Source organism: Hyaena hyaena, unplaced genomic scaffold, assembly GCF_003009895.1.
Source record: "Hyaena hyaena isolate Hyena2069 unplaced genomic scaffold, ASM300989v1 scaffold_63, whole genome shotgun sequence".
NCBI classification, from domain to species: Eukaryota; Metazoa; Chordata; class Mammalia; order Carnivora; family Hyaenidae; genus Hyaena; species Hyaena hyaena.
Genome location: NW_024080695.1, coordinates 755,010 through 771,162, shown reverse-complemented (window position 1 = coordinate 771,162; position 16,153 = coordinate 755,010). Strand labels below are relative to the sequence as shown.

At 47.5% G+C, this 16,153-nt stretch overlaps 1 protein-coding gene across 8 annotated transcripts in view; it reads right to left on the bottom strand.

Annotated features, from left to right (window-relative positions):
- FAM193A (family with sequence similarity 193 member A) overlaps nt 1-16,153 on the bottom strand; it is a 164,376-nt gene that overhangs the window by 47,432 nt on the left and 100,791 nt on the right. For all 8 annotated transcript variants that reach the window (XM_039232071.1, XM_039232072.1, XM_039232074.1 and 5 more), the window contains 3 exons: nt 14,332-14,566; nt 8,005-8,129; nt 3,870-4,017 (listed from right to left, as the gene is read on the bottom strand). In XM_039232071.1, coding sequence (XP_039088002.1) covers nt 3,870-4,017; nt 8,005-8,129; nt 14,332-14,566 — 508 coding nt within the window. The remainder of the gene's footprint in view (nt 1-3,869; nt 4,018-8,004; nt 8,130-14,331; nt 14,567-16,153) is intronic.

Below are 16,153 nucleotides of genomic sequence, written 5' to 3'. Positions count from 1 at the left end.
ACTGATACTCTGTCCCCATTAGTAATAACTCCCCGTTCTCCCCTGCTCCCCCTTCCCCATCTCTGGTCCCCATGAGTTACACTTTCTGTCCCTAAGAATCTATTATAGGGACCTCATGTAAGTGGAGTGTTACCATATTTATCCTTTTCTGTCTGCTGTATTTTACTTGGAGTTCTGTTTTCCTTCATAGTTTTGGTCTTCCATTTACATCCTTGATCTACCCTGAGTTCATTTTTGCATAATGTGTGAGGTAAGGCTCCAGTGTCATTCTTCTGCGTCTGGGTGTGGAGTTTTCCCAGCATCATTTGTTGAAAAGACTGTGCTTTTCCCTTCGAGTGGTCTTGGCAGCCATACTGCACATCACTTGACCGCATACATGATGGTTTGCCTCTGGGCTCTCGATCGTCCTGGTCGATAGGTCTGTCTTCGTGTCAGACAACACTTGTTTTGATTACTGTAGCTTTATATAGTTAAGTTTTGAAATCAGGAAGTGTGAGTCCTCTAGTTTTGTTGTTCGTTTTCAAGATTGTTCTCGTTACTCTGGGTCTCCTGAGATTGCATAATGTATTTTAAGATGGGTTTTTCTTTTTTCTTAATGTTTTATTTTTGTGAGGGAGGGGGGCAGAAAGAAAGGGGGACAGAGAATCCCAAGCAGGCTCTGTACTGACAGCAACGAGCCCGATGTGGGGCTCAAACTCATGAACAGCAAGATCGTGACCTGAGCTGAAGTCAGACACTCAACTGACTAAGCCACCTGGGTGCCAAAAGATGGATTTTTCTATTTCTACAAAAAACAACTTTGCGATTTAGATAGGGATAGCACAGAGTATGTAGACCACTTTAGCTAATATGGACATTTTAACATTACCCAAAGAACATGGCATGTGCCTCCTTTTATGTCTTTGTTAATTTCTTTCAGAAAGTTTAATAGTTTTCACTGTATAAATCTTCCATCTCCTTGAGTAAATTTATTTAAAAGTATTTTACTCATTTTGATAGTGTGGTAAATGGGATTTTTTACAACTTCCTTTGCAGATTGGTTAATGTACATTAATATAACTTTTTGTGCACCGACTTTGTTCCTGATGCTTTGCTGAATTCATTTATTAGTTCTTTTTTTTTTTTTATAATATTTATTTCTGAGAGAGAGAGAGAGAGAGAGAGAGAGAGAGACAGCGTGAGCAGGGGAGGGTCAGAGAGAGAGGGAGTAACAGACTGAAACAGGCTCCAGGCTCTGAGCTGGCTGTCAGCACAGAGCCTGACGTGGGGCTCGAACCCATGAACCGCGAGATCATGACCTGAGCGAAAGTCGGACGCTTAACCGACTAAGCCACCCAGGCGCCCCTCATTTATTAGTTCTAATAGCCTTTTTTTTTTTTTTTTTTTTTTTTACAATCTTTAGGACTTTCTATACAGAAGATCATATCATCCGCAGAGATAATTTACCTTCTCCTATCCCAATTTGGATGCCCTTTTATTTTTCTTGTCTAATTGCTCTGAACAGAACTCCCAGGACCATGCTGAATAGAAGCGGTGAAAGCAGGCATCCCTGCCTTGTTCCTCATCTTAGAAGAAATACTTTCAGTCTTTCACCACTGAGTATGATGGTTCCTGTGGGTTTTCACCTGTGGCTTTCTTCTGTGGAGGTAGTTCCCTTCTGTTCCTAGGCTGCTGAGTGTTTTATCATGAAAGAGTGTTAAATATTGTCGATGATCTTTGTGCGATTGAGACAATCCTTGTTTTTGTTTTTTTAGCCCCCTCCATTCTGTTAATACGGCATATTACATTGATCAATTTTCACATATTTACCCTCCTTCCATTCCAGGAATAAATCCCACTTGGTCATGGTGTAAAGGTCTTTCAATACATTACTGAATTCTGTTTGCTTGTATTTTGTTGAGGATTTTTGCTTCAATGTTCAGAAGAGATGTTGGTCTGTAATTTCCTTAAAGAGTCTGTTTGGCTTTGCTATCAGGGTAGTGCTGGCCTCAAAGGATGACTGGGGAATTTCTCTCCTCTTCAGTTTTTTGGGAGGACTGATGTTACTTCTTCTTTAAATATTTGACAGAATTCACTGTGAAGCCGACAGGTCCTGGGCTTTCCTCTGCTGGGAGATTTTGGATCACTGATTCCATCTCCATACCAGGTGTGGGTCTATTCAGACTTTCTGTGTCTCCGTGATTTAGTCTCTGCAGGTTTTGTGTTTCCTGAAATCGATCCATTTCACGTAAAGGTATCTGATTTGTTGGCGTACAACTGTTCACAGGACTCTCTTACGATCCTTTTCATTTCTGTAGAATCGGTAGTAACGTTCCCACTTCATTTCTGATTTTAGTTATCTGAGTCTTCTCTTTTTTTCTTAGACTATATAACTAAAGGTTTGACAACTCTGATGATCTTAAAGAACAAACATCTGGTTTCACTGATTTTCTTCTACTCTGTATTTTATCTGCTCTAATCTTTATTGTTTCTCTCCTTCTGCTAGCTTTGAGTTCTAGGGATCCTTAAGTTGCCAAGCTAGGTTGTTAATTTAAGGTCGTTCCTGCTTTTTTACTGTAAGCATTTAGAGCTGTAAGAACATGTACTTTTATTTATTTATTTATTTTTTAATGTTTGTTTATTTTTGAGAGAGAGAGGGAGTGAGAGCAAGGGAGGGACGGAGAGAGAGGAAGAGAGAATCCCAAGCAGGCTCTGTGCTATTAGCACAGAAGCTAACATGGGGCTCAAACTCATGAACTACAATGCTTAACTGAGTCACCCAGCTGCTCCAGAACATGTACTATTAAAGAAATAAGTTTAATTTCACGTTTACTTTTTAAAGACTGTATTTTCCTTCCTAGAGAAAACAAGTATATTGTTATTTTTACATATACTCCATTTTCATCAGAAGAGCAGTGATATACAATGTATTATATTCCTAAACAGACATTTAACTTCTGGGACAGATACATTAAAAAATTATCATTCCCAAAGGTTTTCTCCATTTTTGCAAAGTCGCAGTCTTTCCTTTATTCTAAGAGCTGTCCTGGGGCATTTATGTGTTTAGTCACAGTTTAACTAGAGAAATGAAGAAAGAACTTCTAAAACCAAAACTGCATTTATATCCATCCCACCTGTAACATGAAAGAGAGTCCAGGCGGTCCGCAGTAGGGTAGGATGTGGACACCCCAGATCCAAATCCCAAAGTCTCAAAAGCAAAATAGAGCTCCGTCCGTGCTCCCTTATTACTCCTTATACCCTACTACCTTGAAAAGGGCGGTTTTGAATTTCCCCTCCTCTGTCCACTCTCCTGCAGTTTTAGAAAGGCGGGCGGGCAGGGATGCCCTCTGGAGGTCCCGCTCCATGTCCCCCCAAGAGGCTCTTACTGACCAGCCGCACCTGCCCCGTAGGCCCTGACTCTAGAGGAGGCCCTGGCTTCTTGCCCCTCCTCTGTCTCTGTGAGCCACCTGTCAAGTACAATCAACTCCATTCTGTCTGCACTCCCTCTCTAGGTGGTGAGAGACTGAGAATGTGTTCTGGATAGCAGAGCATTTGGGAAATAGTTCCTGAAAGTACAAGGCTCAGCAGCTCCCCAGGGCCCCATAGGCTCTTGCATGGGACACTGAGCCAGGCGGCAGCCCGTGCAGGTGAGAGTGGGTGTAGCCAGGACAACGGTGACCTGATTAACAGCTGCTTTCACTCTCAGGCACAGTTGGGTGAAGACCACTGTGGTACTGCAGTATCTCTGTTCCCTCTGGAAAGTCAGTGGCCAGACTCCCTGGACCAATACCTACCTCCCTGTGCCTGGTCACCCCACCCACACCTCCCCGTCCCCGGTCACCCTGGCACCCGCACCTTGCCCACAGCATCTCCTGGTGGCACACACTCACCTGCTCGTCGACATAGGCATCGATCCTCTGCTGGCACTCCAGCCACTCCTCAGCCACCCTGCGCAGCTCCTCCTCAGAGCGCTGGTACCGCTGCAGCAGGGTGCTGTACGTGTCTTCATTGCACGTGTCGTGCGTCGTGGTCCCCAGCCTAGGGAGAAAGGCATCTCAGCCAAAGAAAGGGGCCCAAGGGCTCTGGGCCAGAGACCGGAGGTTTGCTTCCGTCACCTCCTCTCCCGACATGACAAGCGGGACACCGCTATGCACTGCACCAGGCTGCTGTGAGGCACCCAGAAGACAACCTGGCGTAAAGGAGAAGCTCAACAAAGAGCTCCAAAGACAACCAATCAGTGGTGAATACCACTGTTCTAAAAGACCAAGACTGAAGCGGCTCTGGGCTCTGCACAGTGACTGGGCGGCCCGGGGCCCAAGAGCACGGCCTTCTGTCCTGCTGCGCATCAGTCACGGAGCTGCGCCTCCCCTCCCACTCCTGCCCCCACAGCCGTGCTCATCACAGGCGGATTCCTAAGCTTCACGCAAAGCTCATCATCTCTGTAACACCATCCTGCCTCTCGCAGCACCTGGACAACGGGGATGTTAAGGGAGACCCGCATCTGCCCAGCATACACTTTTCTTCCCCCTTCTACCAGAAGTGAGAGCTGCTCTCCTATACCATGATACAGGTTCCACTGTGAGCCCATGGAGAGCAAAGCGTGTCCTGGGACATGCTTGGTGGGGTAATCAGAGCACGTGTAGGCACAAGGCTTACATTCGAGCAGAGCTGGGCTGAATCCAAAGAAGGAACAAGGAATGTCCTCACGGCGCACGACATCAGTGGTTTAACGCACAGATTACTATCTAAATATTCACTTTGTAAACGCATGATAACCCCATGGAAAGATCCTCACGGTAACATCGATGACAAATAACATGCATGTGAAAAAGTCAGTGATAAGGAGAATGAAATAAAGTCACTTTTGGTAAGTTTATTCACAAACCCAATTAAACAGTTCCCTAACAATTAATATCATATATTTAAAATAAAAACTAGTTGGGCAGTCACTGCTAATACCCATAACAACAAACGAGCAGACAATGAGGCTCCTGGTCTTGCCACAGGGAAGGAAACAAGTCTGATGAAGCTTCTGGATTCAGCACCAGCTCTCAGGCAGCACAGAAAGCTGGTGCGGGGCTCCGTGGGCACCCAGGCTGTGAGATCCACACCCTGAGCATCACCGAAGGGCCAGGGGCTCAGGGTCTTCACAGATAAATTACAAGGGGAAAAGGATGGTGTGGAGTGAGGACCGGGAGGTTAAAGAATTATCAAACACACGGGGAACAGAAGGGGTGGGGAATCGCTGCTTAACCACGACAGTCTCTGGGGTGATGAAAAAGTTCTGGAAATAGATACTGGTGATGGCTGCCCAATGCTACCGACTTGTTCACTTAAACACGGTTAAAATGGCAAGCCTTATGTTGCACATGCTTTGCCACAATTTTTAGTAACTGATAATGTAATATACCAATAGCCATGGAACCGTATACTTTAAATAAGTGAACTGTACGGTATGTAAATTGTATCTCAGCAAAGCTGTTAAAAAAAAGAGAGAGAAATAACTTTCTTGAACTAAGTCTGTTCCTTTACACGAGGTCAGCCTCACAAAATTTGTGTTTGAAAAAAAAAAAAAACAACCAAAATACGAAAGATATATCAAATAAAAAACCAGGCAAGACCACAGCAGCACACAGCTGAGTTATAGGAGAATAAAAAAAGAAAGAGGAGGTCTGTCCCAGAGGCCAGCTCAGCGGCAGCTCGGGGAGAGGACCCCATGCCTGGATGGGCCACACGGAGGGACTGACTTCCCGGGTGCCATGCTCGAGGGTGGCCACGGGATGCGCACCCGCCAATAATTCATTAAGCTATATATTTGCTTTGTATAGTTTTCCTGATCTGTATTTACTTCATAATTAAGTTAAAGAAACACAGGCCCAGAGCCCACTGTCAACTAAAATACTGACAACTACAGATTTTACGTGCCACAGATGTGGTCATTACTTTAGGGGGTGGTATTTGTATACAAGTCGTCCCAAACCTTGCACACGTTGTTAAATGGAGATCTGTACACCAGAAGCTCAAACCTGAACTACTCCTGGGTCTGAAAAGGGAGTCTGCCAGGGAGCACAGAGGAGCTGGCCTTCCAGGCATTACCAGCCCCCCTGGGGAATGCTCTCTTGCCTCCTCCCCAGCTCTGTCCCCATCTCTACTTCCCTGGCTCCCACCCTGTTCCCATGAGCAATACTGCAGCTTGACCCCAGAATGAACATTCAAGACTAAAACACTGCCAGTCTTTGGAGTATGACCATCACTGTACAATGAGTGACTAAGAAATCTGGAACTAAGGAAGTTTCAGAACACGTTTCAGGTCCCAGTCACTCAGCCCCAGTTTGATGATAAGCCCAACAAACTGGCGCCCCAGAAAAAGAAAAATACAAGGCCCTAGAATCCTGATGTAAGAACCCCTCCCCCTTCCCAAAACTCATGTCTTTTCATAAAAAGTGCTTTTGGTGGATGTGAACATTGAGACTAGGGGCAAAACCACGCTCTGCATTTCCAACTCACAATTTTTAATACTTTCCTGACTCTCTTCTGTGGGAGTCAAAGTTAGGACACTCAAGTCTCCATGTCCCCACCACAGAATGTGCCAGTTGCCTGCAGAGTGGACACAGAGGGAAAGGGTGGCTGGGGAGCAGGCTGAGGGGAAGGGGATGCCAGGAGGGGTCAGGAGCCAAGCGGAGCATAGGCCACACCCACACAACATTTTGTTCTGATTCCTCTGCCCCCACTGCCTTTATCCAACTGCTTTTAGAGTTCTTCTCTCTCTAGAGGCAAAGTGTTAAGTGCGGACAATTATGACCCCTCAAATAGGATTTAGGAATACAGGAAATGAAAACTAGTTTGATACATGGGTTTCGAGAGAAAAAAAAGTGACTGCTGTGTTAAGTCAACTACAATAATAATTTATTTACTTAAAAATAATTTCCCTTCAGGGCGCCTGGGTGGCTAGTCAGTTAAGCCTCCAACTTTGGCTCAGGTCATGATCTTGCGGTTTGTGGGTTCAAGCTGTGCTGACAGCTCAGAGTCTGGAGCCTGCTTCAGATTGTCTCCGTCTCTCTCTGCCCCTTCCCCACTCACACACAGTCTCTCTCTCAAATGTAAAGAAACATTAAAAAACAACTCCCTTCTTTGTGAATCTGGTCCAAATAAACTTCAGCATGGACATTTAAATAAAGGTGACCCTGGTCTGTGCTGTTATTAAGCATCTAGAGTGCAGGAGTCTGGTCACACGTGGTTGGGTCCACAGAACATCAGCGCACAGGGGCTGCAGATCCAAGAGGCTCCTCCCAGCGGAGCAGAGCCACGTGGGAACACACCGCCCCCCAGCCGCATGGTCTCGCCCCCCCATCAACCGGGGCACATGGCCTGCATACGGTCCTTGGCCCTGCCGTCCTGGCACACGTGGGGAGGCCCCATGGACGCCCTACACCAGGAAGAAGAACCCAAGCCCTGAACAGAGGCACGGAGGGAACATCTGAGAGACACAAATCCCTGCCCTCAGCACCCAGGAGCCCCTGGCACCGTCAGGTCCATGCTGGAGGCTGCCTCTCTCCTCCCACCCCCTCCCCCCACCCCCCTGGACACCTGAGTGCCACAGCATGCATTATGCCACAGTCACCCAACCAAGCCTGAGTCTCGTCAAAGTAAAACCGTATGTTTACCACAGCTTGTCCTTATTTACAGGGAGTTTGTGGTGTTAAATCTTTTTTTGCCCCAAGTTTTTACTCAAATTCTAGTTAGTTAACATATACGGTAAAGTTGGTTACAGTGTAGAATTTAGTGATTCATCACTCTGTGGTGGTAAACGTTGGTGGCATTATTACAGAGTTTGTTAAGCTAACGCTTAATTGTATTGCTCTTAGGGTTTTAAGCTTCTGTCCAAGCTGTGTTCTTCCCAAGCCCTGTGACTTTCTGGGCAAGAGCTGCACACTACAACGGTGTTCAGATGCACATATGCTACACCACAGGGAAAAGGCCCATGCTGTCACCCCACAGAGACACATGCAGATTAAGACCAGATACCTGATCTGCGACACCAGTGCTGGCAAGTTGCTCTGGAGAAGTGGCTCCGAAAAGACCAGGTTTTCAAACAAATGTTTGTTATGCAGCTCCCACGTCACCTGGAACTTTTTCAAGTGTTCATTTTCCTAGTTAAATAAATAAACGGAAAATGTACCATATTGATGAGGACTGAAAACTGCCCAGAAGAATCCACCCCGCTCCTCTAGACAGGCCCGAACACCCTGTGGATGAGGGGGCGCTGCTCCCTGTGCACCCAGAGCACCCCGCGATGCAGGTCTCTGGCCACACACATGGGACCCCACCTCTACCCCCTTCTAAAATCAACAGAGAGAGGGGGTAAGACACACACAGTTGAAGAAACAGCACAGGGAGAAGCACATGCACATATTTGACGGTCATTCCATACGACTGTGCTTCCAGGATGCATGGCAAGCCCTGCTCTTCACACAGGTTAAGTGCACACCCACACGCAGGTGTCACCGGAGACGCATTTGCTTGCCTGTCTTGAGAAATCTCCCATTCTGATAGATGCAAATAATTTCTCCACTAGTGATACGCCATGAAAAGTCAGGTCTTTCCTCTTCCTAATAAACGCAGGCAAACTCATCAGTTACTGGAGACATCTTTTAAACATTCAAGAGGGTCCTGGCCACCACGGAAAGTGACATCCGTTTGCCCTCAACAAAAGGTGGCCAGGATAGACAGCAGTACCTCTCCTAAATGCGGCATTCCCTCCTACCGGATCTTGCTACCAGCACATGCACGTGGGAAGTGACGCTTCCACCCATAAGCTGCACACGTGCACGACTTGTGTTCAGTCTTACGTCCACGGGGAAGTGCTCCTTCCCCAAGTGACTGCCAGCTCTTGGAACTGCTCAGCAAGATGCAGCAACGCTCCATGATACGAAGTGCTCGCAGTGACCACATGTAGTGGTCTGTTCCACAAGGTAGCCACACTGAATCAAAGCGATCGCACCTGGAGATGTAGTAAACGCCTATACAAGAAGACTCCATGTTTTGCCCCCTGATAACTGGCTGGCACGGGGCTGAGAGACCGAGTTAAAATGATCATTTCCTGTTCCTGAGCACCAACACCAGTGAGACAGCACTGAGCGCACACTAGTGGCATCAGTGCACCACAAATGTGTGCCCACTCCGCCACCTACGGTGCTCTCCCCATACCCTACAGAGAGCGACCGAGTGAGGAAACCACCGCGCCTGCAGAGAACCTCAAACCTCCAGCGTGACCCACGCTTCCAGAGCTTGCTCTCACTCCCGCAGATGTGCCTTCCGGCACCTCTCGGAACCATCATTCAATACAGGAACGTTGGCCCAGGAACCAATGAACTCAGCCCCACTTCTGGAATGAGAAACTGTAATAAGGACGTGATCACAGACGACATGCTGAACATGCCATGTATCGCAGGCTTCAGCACAGACGGCTCTGTGCAGCTGCTGCGCCAACAGGGGCACCAAGACCGGCACCGGGAGCCGCCAGGGGGCACAGGGGTAGGCAGCGACGGGATTCCAGACTCGGCTCTACAACCAGAACAGGCAGGAGCTAAGGCCGCCGGAGCTAGAGTCCGGAGAACAAGCTCACCAATGACTCAAGCTGGGGCTTTTCTATCCAGGCTAGTTTTACTTTTCACATTCAACTGCAAGAAGGTTTCTGGGATTTGGAAGAAGAACGAGAAGGTATTGAGAATCGAGTTCTATAACAGACCTTGAGAAATACCAGGATATTCAAGATTCTTCTGCCCTTGTGGATGGAAATTCAGATTTCATGATTACTGCAGTCTAGCAAGGCATTTCACAGACAGTGAGAAGCATAACTTCAGTCCTAATTTTATTTTAATATTTAAAATAAACTATTTCTGGGGCGCCTGGGTGGCTCAGTCGGTTAAGCATCCGACTTCGGCTCAGGTCATGATCTCACAGTTCGTGGGTTCAAGCCCCATGTTGGGCTCTGTGCTGACAGCTCCGAGGCTGTAGCTGCTTCAGATTCTGTGTCTCCGTTTTTTCTCTGCCCCTCCCTTGCTTGCACTCTATATAATCTCTCAAAAAAATTTTAAGTTTTTTAATAAAATAAATTTGGGGGCGCCTGGGTGGCTCAGTCAGTTGAGCTCCAACTTCAGCTCAGGTCATGATCTCACAGTTCATGAACTCAAGCCCCAAGTCATGGAGCCTGCTTCCGATTCTGTGTCTCCCTCTCTCTCTGACCCTCTCCCATGCACATGTGTGTGTGCACACTCTCTCTCTTAAACATAAACATAAAAAAATAAGAATAAAATAAAATAAAATAAAATAAATTTTGTTAAATGTTACCCTATCGAGGTGCCTGAGCAGCTCAGTCATTTGAGCATCTGACGCTTGATTTCAGTTCGGGTCACAAGTCCAGAGCCATGAGATCAAGCCCCTTGTTGGGCTATGCACTAAGTGTGTAATCTGCTTCGGATTCCGATTCTCTCTCCCTCTTTATCCCTCAGCCCCTCTCCTCCGCTCATGCACTTTCTCTCTAAAAATAAAGTAAAACTTAATTTAAAAATAAAATGTGAGACCCCATCATCCTCTGATTCCCCAGGGCATTGTGGAATTAACCCACAAGTAAGTGCCTTTCCCATGAAAGTCATGTTTTTAAACATACTTTCTATGTCTAGATGTATCCCGTGGATTCTGCAGAATCAGAAAAACAGGAGACGTTGTTTGCAGAGAAGCCAGTCAAGTTGCTGGCAAGGTTTGCGCCGCAAGGTGATTTGTTGCTTTAAGGAAAATAATTGACCTGATTTGTGGCCAATTATAAAATCTGAGCTCTCAAGTAAAAATCAGAACTTTAGAAAACTGTCACTGTGGCTTGAAGCTTCTCTGTTCTGACGAGGGTCAGTGGTGACAGTAACAAAGGTCACTTTTTACATGGAATATCATCAGGAAGAGCTGCACTAAATTATTCAGTGAACCAGTATTTTCCAAATGACCAATGCATGATGCTAGAAACCCCCGTGTAGGCAGATCCACTCAAAGCGTGGGCTACAAGAATGGTTCTGATGTTAACAGTACCGTCAGCTCAAGGGTTTCAGAGTGTACACTGCAACTAACCACTAACAGGCTCTGGGGGCAACTGGGTGGCTCGATCAGTTAAATGTCCAACTTCAGCTCAAGTCATGACCTCACGGTTCCTGAGTCCGAGCCCCGAGCTGGGCTCACGGCGGGTGGAGTGGAGCCTGCTTCGGAGCCTCTGTCCTCCTCTATCCCTCTCTCACTGGTGCATGTGCTCGCGCTCTCTCCCAAAAATAAGCATTTAAGAAGCACTAAGGCACTGCTGTACTCTCAAAGAAAAATGGTTGAAAAGGCTATTAAAATATGCCTCCCTTTTCCAAATACATATCTGTGTGAGGCAGGATTCTCTTCAATAACCACAGCCTAGGCAACGTATGATAAGAGCATGAGTGGAGAAGCATTTAGAAGAATATATATGTCCTCTATTTGATCCAGAAAACTAAGAGATTTGCAAAAATGTAAATGATGCCCCTCTTCTTACTAAACATGTCTTAGAAAATAATTCTTTTTTATTTAAAAATATGTGCTGTTTATGTTATGTAATGGGCTCATGGCAAAAATGAGTTAATAGTTTTAAATTTATTTTAATCTCAAAATAGCAAATATTAATAGATAAAATATAAAAAGACAAAAGCCCTTTGGAGTCCTCAGTTTTAGGTTTAAAGGGTCCCAAGCAAAAATGCTGAGAACTACTGCCTTGAGACACTAACGTTAACTCAATCTTAACTCAGCTGCGTCAGTTTCTTATACTGCACAGATCACCCCGCGGGCATGGAAGGAGATTGTTATAACTCTGTGAACCTTGATGGATCCTGATTTGAACACTCCAACCATAAAAGAGGTTTTTGAGGTAATTGAGAATTTGTATATAGATTGGGTGTGAGTCAGTAATAAGAGACCACGGTCAGCTTCTGTGACACAGCAAGGTCACTGTGGTTACCTGGGATGACGCCAAGCCCAGCACGTGCGCACTGCTTGATTTACTGACGTGACAGCCTTGATCCCATGGGTTTGGGAGTTGCTGTACCCCACCAACGGCACTTGCTGAGACCACAAGCCTAGGTGGCAGTTGGTTCACAAACTTTCTGGGAGGCTGTACTTCACCTTTGCCCACCCAAGATCGCAACGGGCATATGCCCTTGCTGTCCCTCCGGTCCGAAGGCCTCTCCTTCACTCTCACACTGAGGTGGTGGCCATTTGAGGGCCCAGCACTGCGTGCCGATGCCACCCGGGGTTGGGCCCAGGCTGTACATCCCGTCTTCCACGATTACAAGTCCTTGCAGCGAATGGCGGCTGTGGAGCACGCAAATTACTCAGGGTTCCAGCTTCCGGGGTGTTTTTCGCCCCTAAGGCTTCTTGCCTCTCATGCCACCTCAGCAATGTGTTGTACAAGCTCTTATCCTTGTTTTACTTTATGTCGTCCAGTAATTCAGTCGTTTCCCTTGAAGGAAGGAAGAGTTCAGGGTATCTCGGCTGCTGTACCACTGGAAACCAAAGAGAGTATCTCTATGTGCAACCAAAGTGACGTAAATCACTGACCAAACAACTATATTTTGTTCTTTGTGCTTATGAATTTTTTCCAAACCACAAGAAAATATTTCTATGTAAATTTCTAGGAATTTGCTCCAATAACCAGGGTCCCAATCAATGTTTGCTTCAAAAGCCATATTCCACTCTAACTGCCTAAGGAGGGCCCGGACTTAAGCACCAGCTGGGGCACCGCAGTAGTGCCCTCCACCGCTGCGCACGAAGTTCAGACAGCCAGGAGAACCCTTACTTTGGTTGTCCCCTCTCACAGCAGACTTGGGAAGGTCTCAAGGTTGTGGTCACGGAGGAGGCGGAACCAGATGTGAACTTCTGACTTACTTTCAGTAAGCCGAGGCAGAAGAGGGAGAGCCGCGTGAAGTACGCAAGGAAGGAGTGAGGTGGCGGAGGCGAGCCTGGCTCTGTTCGGGGCACTGGCATTCAACTGCAGAATCATGTCCCAAAGCAGAAACGCTGCCCCCCCCCCCACCCCCCCGCAGCTCCTACTCTCTGGACGCAAGCTCTCCTGGAGGCTGCAGGGAGTCAGTCACGGGAACGGCAAGGTCCACTGCAGGAATGCTTGGGAAAGGCCACGAACCCCTTGAAATTACCTGCAAAACTGTGTATCTGCACATTTCTCTTGCGGGGAGGTCTCTCAACTTTAGAGTCACATAAAGACCATTACATTTAAAATCTTAGGAATTACTGGTTACTATATTCATTTCAAAATGTAGTTTTACCAGTGAGAAAGTACTCAAAACTAGCCCAATGAAGTATCATTTAATAATAAAATTTAGGTGATGAAGAACAGCTCCACAGACTATCAGCAAATTGCTATATCTGTAACAGTCCAGAAAGCACGAATGGCTGGTCTCTCGGGGACCATGGTCTCCTTCTATCCAGCAGCTGCACCGACTGACGGGGCTGACAGAAGGCACTGATCTCCAGCTTGGCTTGTTTCCAGTAACTGCCCTTTCACTACATGCCTCTTTCTAACCCATCCGTGCCAACTTACCTTGTGAGGTGGTCAGTGACCCACAAGGACACACCTGCCTGTCTCCTGTTAGCACTACCAGACCGGGGGGGGGGGGGGGCCCCCCCATTCTATCCTGAGTCCTAATTTTGGGTGGGGCGAGCCTGTCCCCTCTGTGTCCCTAAGGAGGTGTGGGTGGCCTGCCACAAGCGCCAGCCTCTCCCTGCCAGGGGGGGGGGGGGGGGGGCACCACCAGACCAGTGTGTGTGTGTTTGGGGGGCACTACCAGACCGGTGTGGGTTGTTTCTGTGAACCCATCCCTAACCCAGGACTGGACTGTGGAATCAATGACTGAAAGCCACAGGGCTGTCAGCACGTGCCCTCTACAGGACTCATGCTCTGCGTGCACACATTGATGACAGAGTTAACGACTTAAGACAGAAGCCATCTCTCTTTGTTCTCCCTGTTAATGCACACACTGGTCCTCAACTCATGCAGTCCCCATCTCTCCCTCTTAGGCCTCCAGGTCTCCAAAGAGTATTTCTATGATGTGTTTGCCCAGACATCAACCCACACAACACTTTTATCCCATGGCAAAGTCCAGAGAAAGAGAAAAGGGACAGGAATCAGCTTCTTCCCTACGTGCCTGAACACCACCAAGGAGGATGCTGTGGCGGTGCACACGATCAAACACAAGCCTCACAGCTTCTCCCGACTGCAGCCCTTCCCCACAGCTCTCCCCGGCGGAACCAGAGAAAGGCGGCTCTCCCGCTTACCAGCGTGCCAAGGAACGTGCTGATTGTGCGTGCCGCCTGGCAGAGGGCGCCGTACTCCTCGAGGAGGAGGGAGATGAACTGGTGTGCCTGCGGAGGGCCCTGCAGGGCAGACGGGGCTTTCACTTTGGATGCGGCCGACAGCTGCCGGAGGAGTCGGACCTTCATCTCCAGCACATACTCTCTGGCCTGCTGTTCCAACCGCTGGTACAGCTGGTAAGGGTCCCTCTCACAGAGCCTGCGCAGAGAAGAGAGAGTCACCTCTGACCCGTGACCCGCCCACATAAGGCCCTCCGTGGAACTGTTCTCTACAGGTGAGCAACATCCTGGAGCCCCTGAACAGGCACCCACCCGACGACGGCAACAGCCATCTTCACAACCACCTGTGAGAGGGGACAGCACCCCACTCAACAGAGAGGAGCCCAGGCACAGAGAGCACAGAGAACTCCAAAGTCACCGGCCAACTGACAGAAAACCCAGTGTTTACTCAGAGCTTACCCTGCACTAGCACTGGCTCTCATGTGTACCGACTCTGTCGATCACTGAGTTCACCCCTCAGCTCGACACACAAGTCCACACGCGCCGGGTAAAAGGCAGCTCATGCAACCAGCAGGGGGCAGCACTCACACACGGGCACCCCAGCTGCGGTCTTGGGAGGGATGTGCTTTCTCAACCACAAGATTATCAAAAACACAGGAGACTGGAGACAACTTTCAATGTCCATATGTTAGGTGAAAACCAACGATCCCAGCAGAAATGACCCCTGGCTTGCAGAACTAACGCAGCTCTTCTGTCCTCCTTTCTAGGAATTCCGTATACAATCCAAATGGGCTTATTTTTATAATCAGAGGACACTGTCGAAACAATATGTCCCTTTTTAAGTTATCCCACCAAAAAAACCAATAAAAGTGTATAAAATAAAATCTCTAAAATAAAGAGCAGGGAAAAAATTAACAGGCCTTTCCACTGGGCTGCAGGAGCAGTTAATATATCTATGAATTTCCTTCTTAACCTGTAGATAATCTACTTGTAAAGTGGCCGTTTCCTCTAAATGTGAGCTTCTGAGAAGCCTGCAGATGGAAGCCCAGGGTCCCTGGGGCAATGACAGGGTCCGTCTGTGACCCGCCACCAGGAAGACGCGCTTTTGAGGCCAGAGCTTCATTAGACATGAGCTGCAAAACGTATTAGGCCAAAGTTCTGGACTTTACATAATGGATCCTTCACCTTCGGGGCGCCACATTCGGTCAAAAGGGAAGAACGTAGGCTGCCATCGAGTCCAGTTTTAAATTAGCGCACCAAGCCACCTGAGTTACAAAGACGAGAACCTAGTGAAACCCAGCAGTGGAACATGGGAAGCCTTATGCAAAATGTGGCCAGATTAACCATAAAAACTGATGGGACTCCCACTGAGGTACACTTCAGAAAGACAGTTTCTTAATTTCCAGCACAACAACCATCCTGTGAAACTGAATGGATTTCATGTGTTAAATGGACATCACAGAAGACTCAAATGACAGACTTATAAGGAGACTGGATGCCTCTTAGCACAGCGCATTACACATCCATTTTATTTTATGTCTCTGTCCATCTCTAAATTCTAGAAGTTTAATGAAATAACCATGTGGTACTTCTGCAAGCAGATTTTTAAAAAACCGTGTGACCAAGAGGCAGGAGTGTGCCGAAGATGCCACGGTAGTTCATTCATACATACCAGTGTCAATAGACACTGGCGCATGCGTGTTGACAGCTATTCTAACCTGTCAAACCGCGGCAGTGAGGAAGCCAAGTAAATAAGCTCCGGCCTCATGACGCTTATGGCACATGC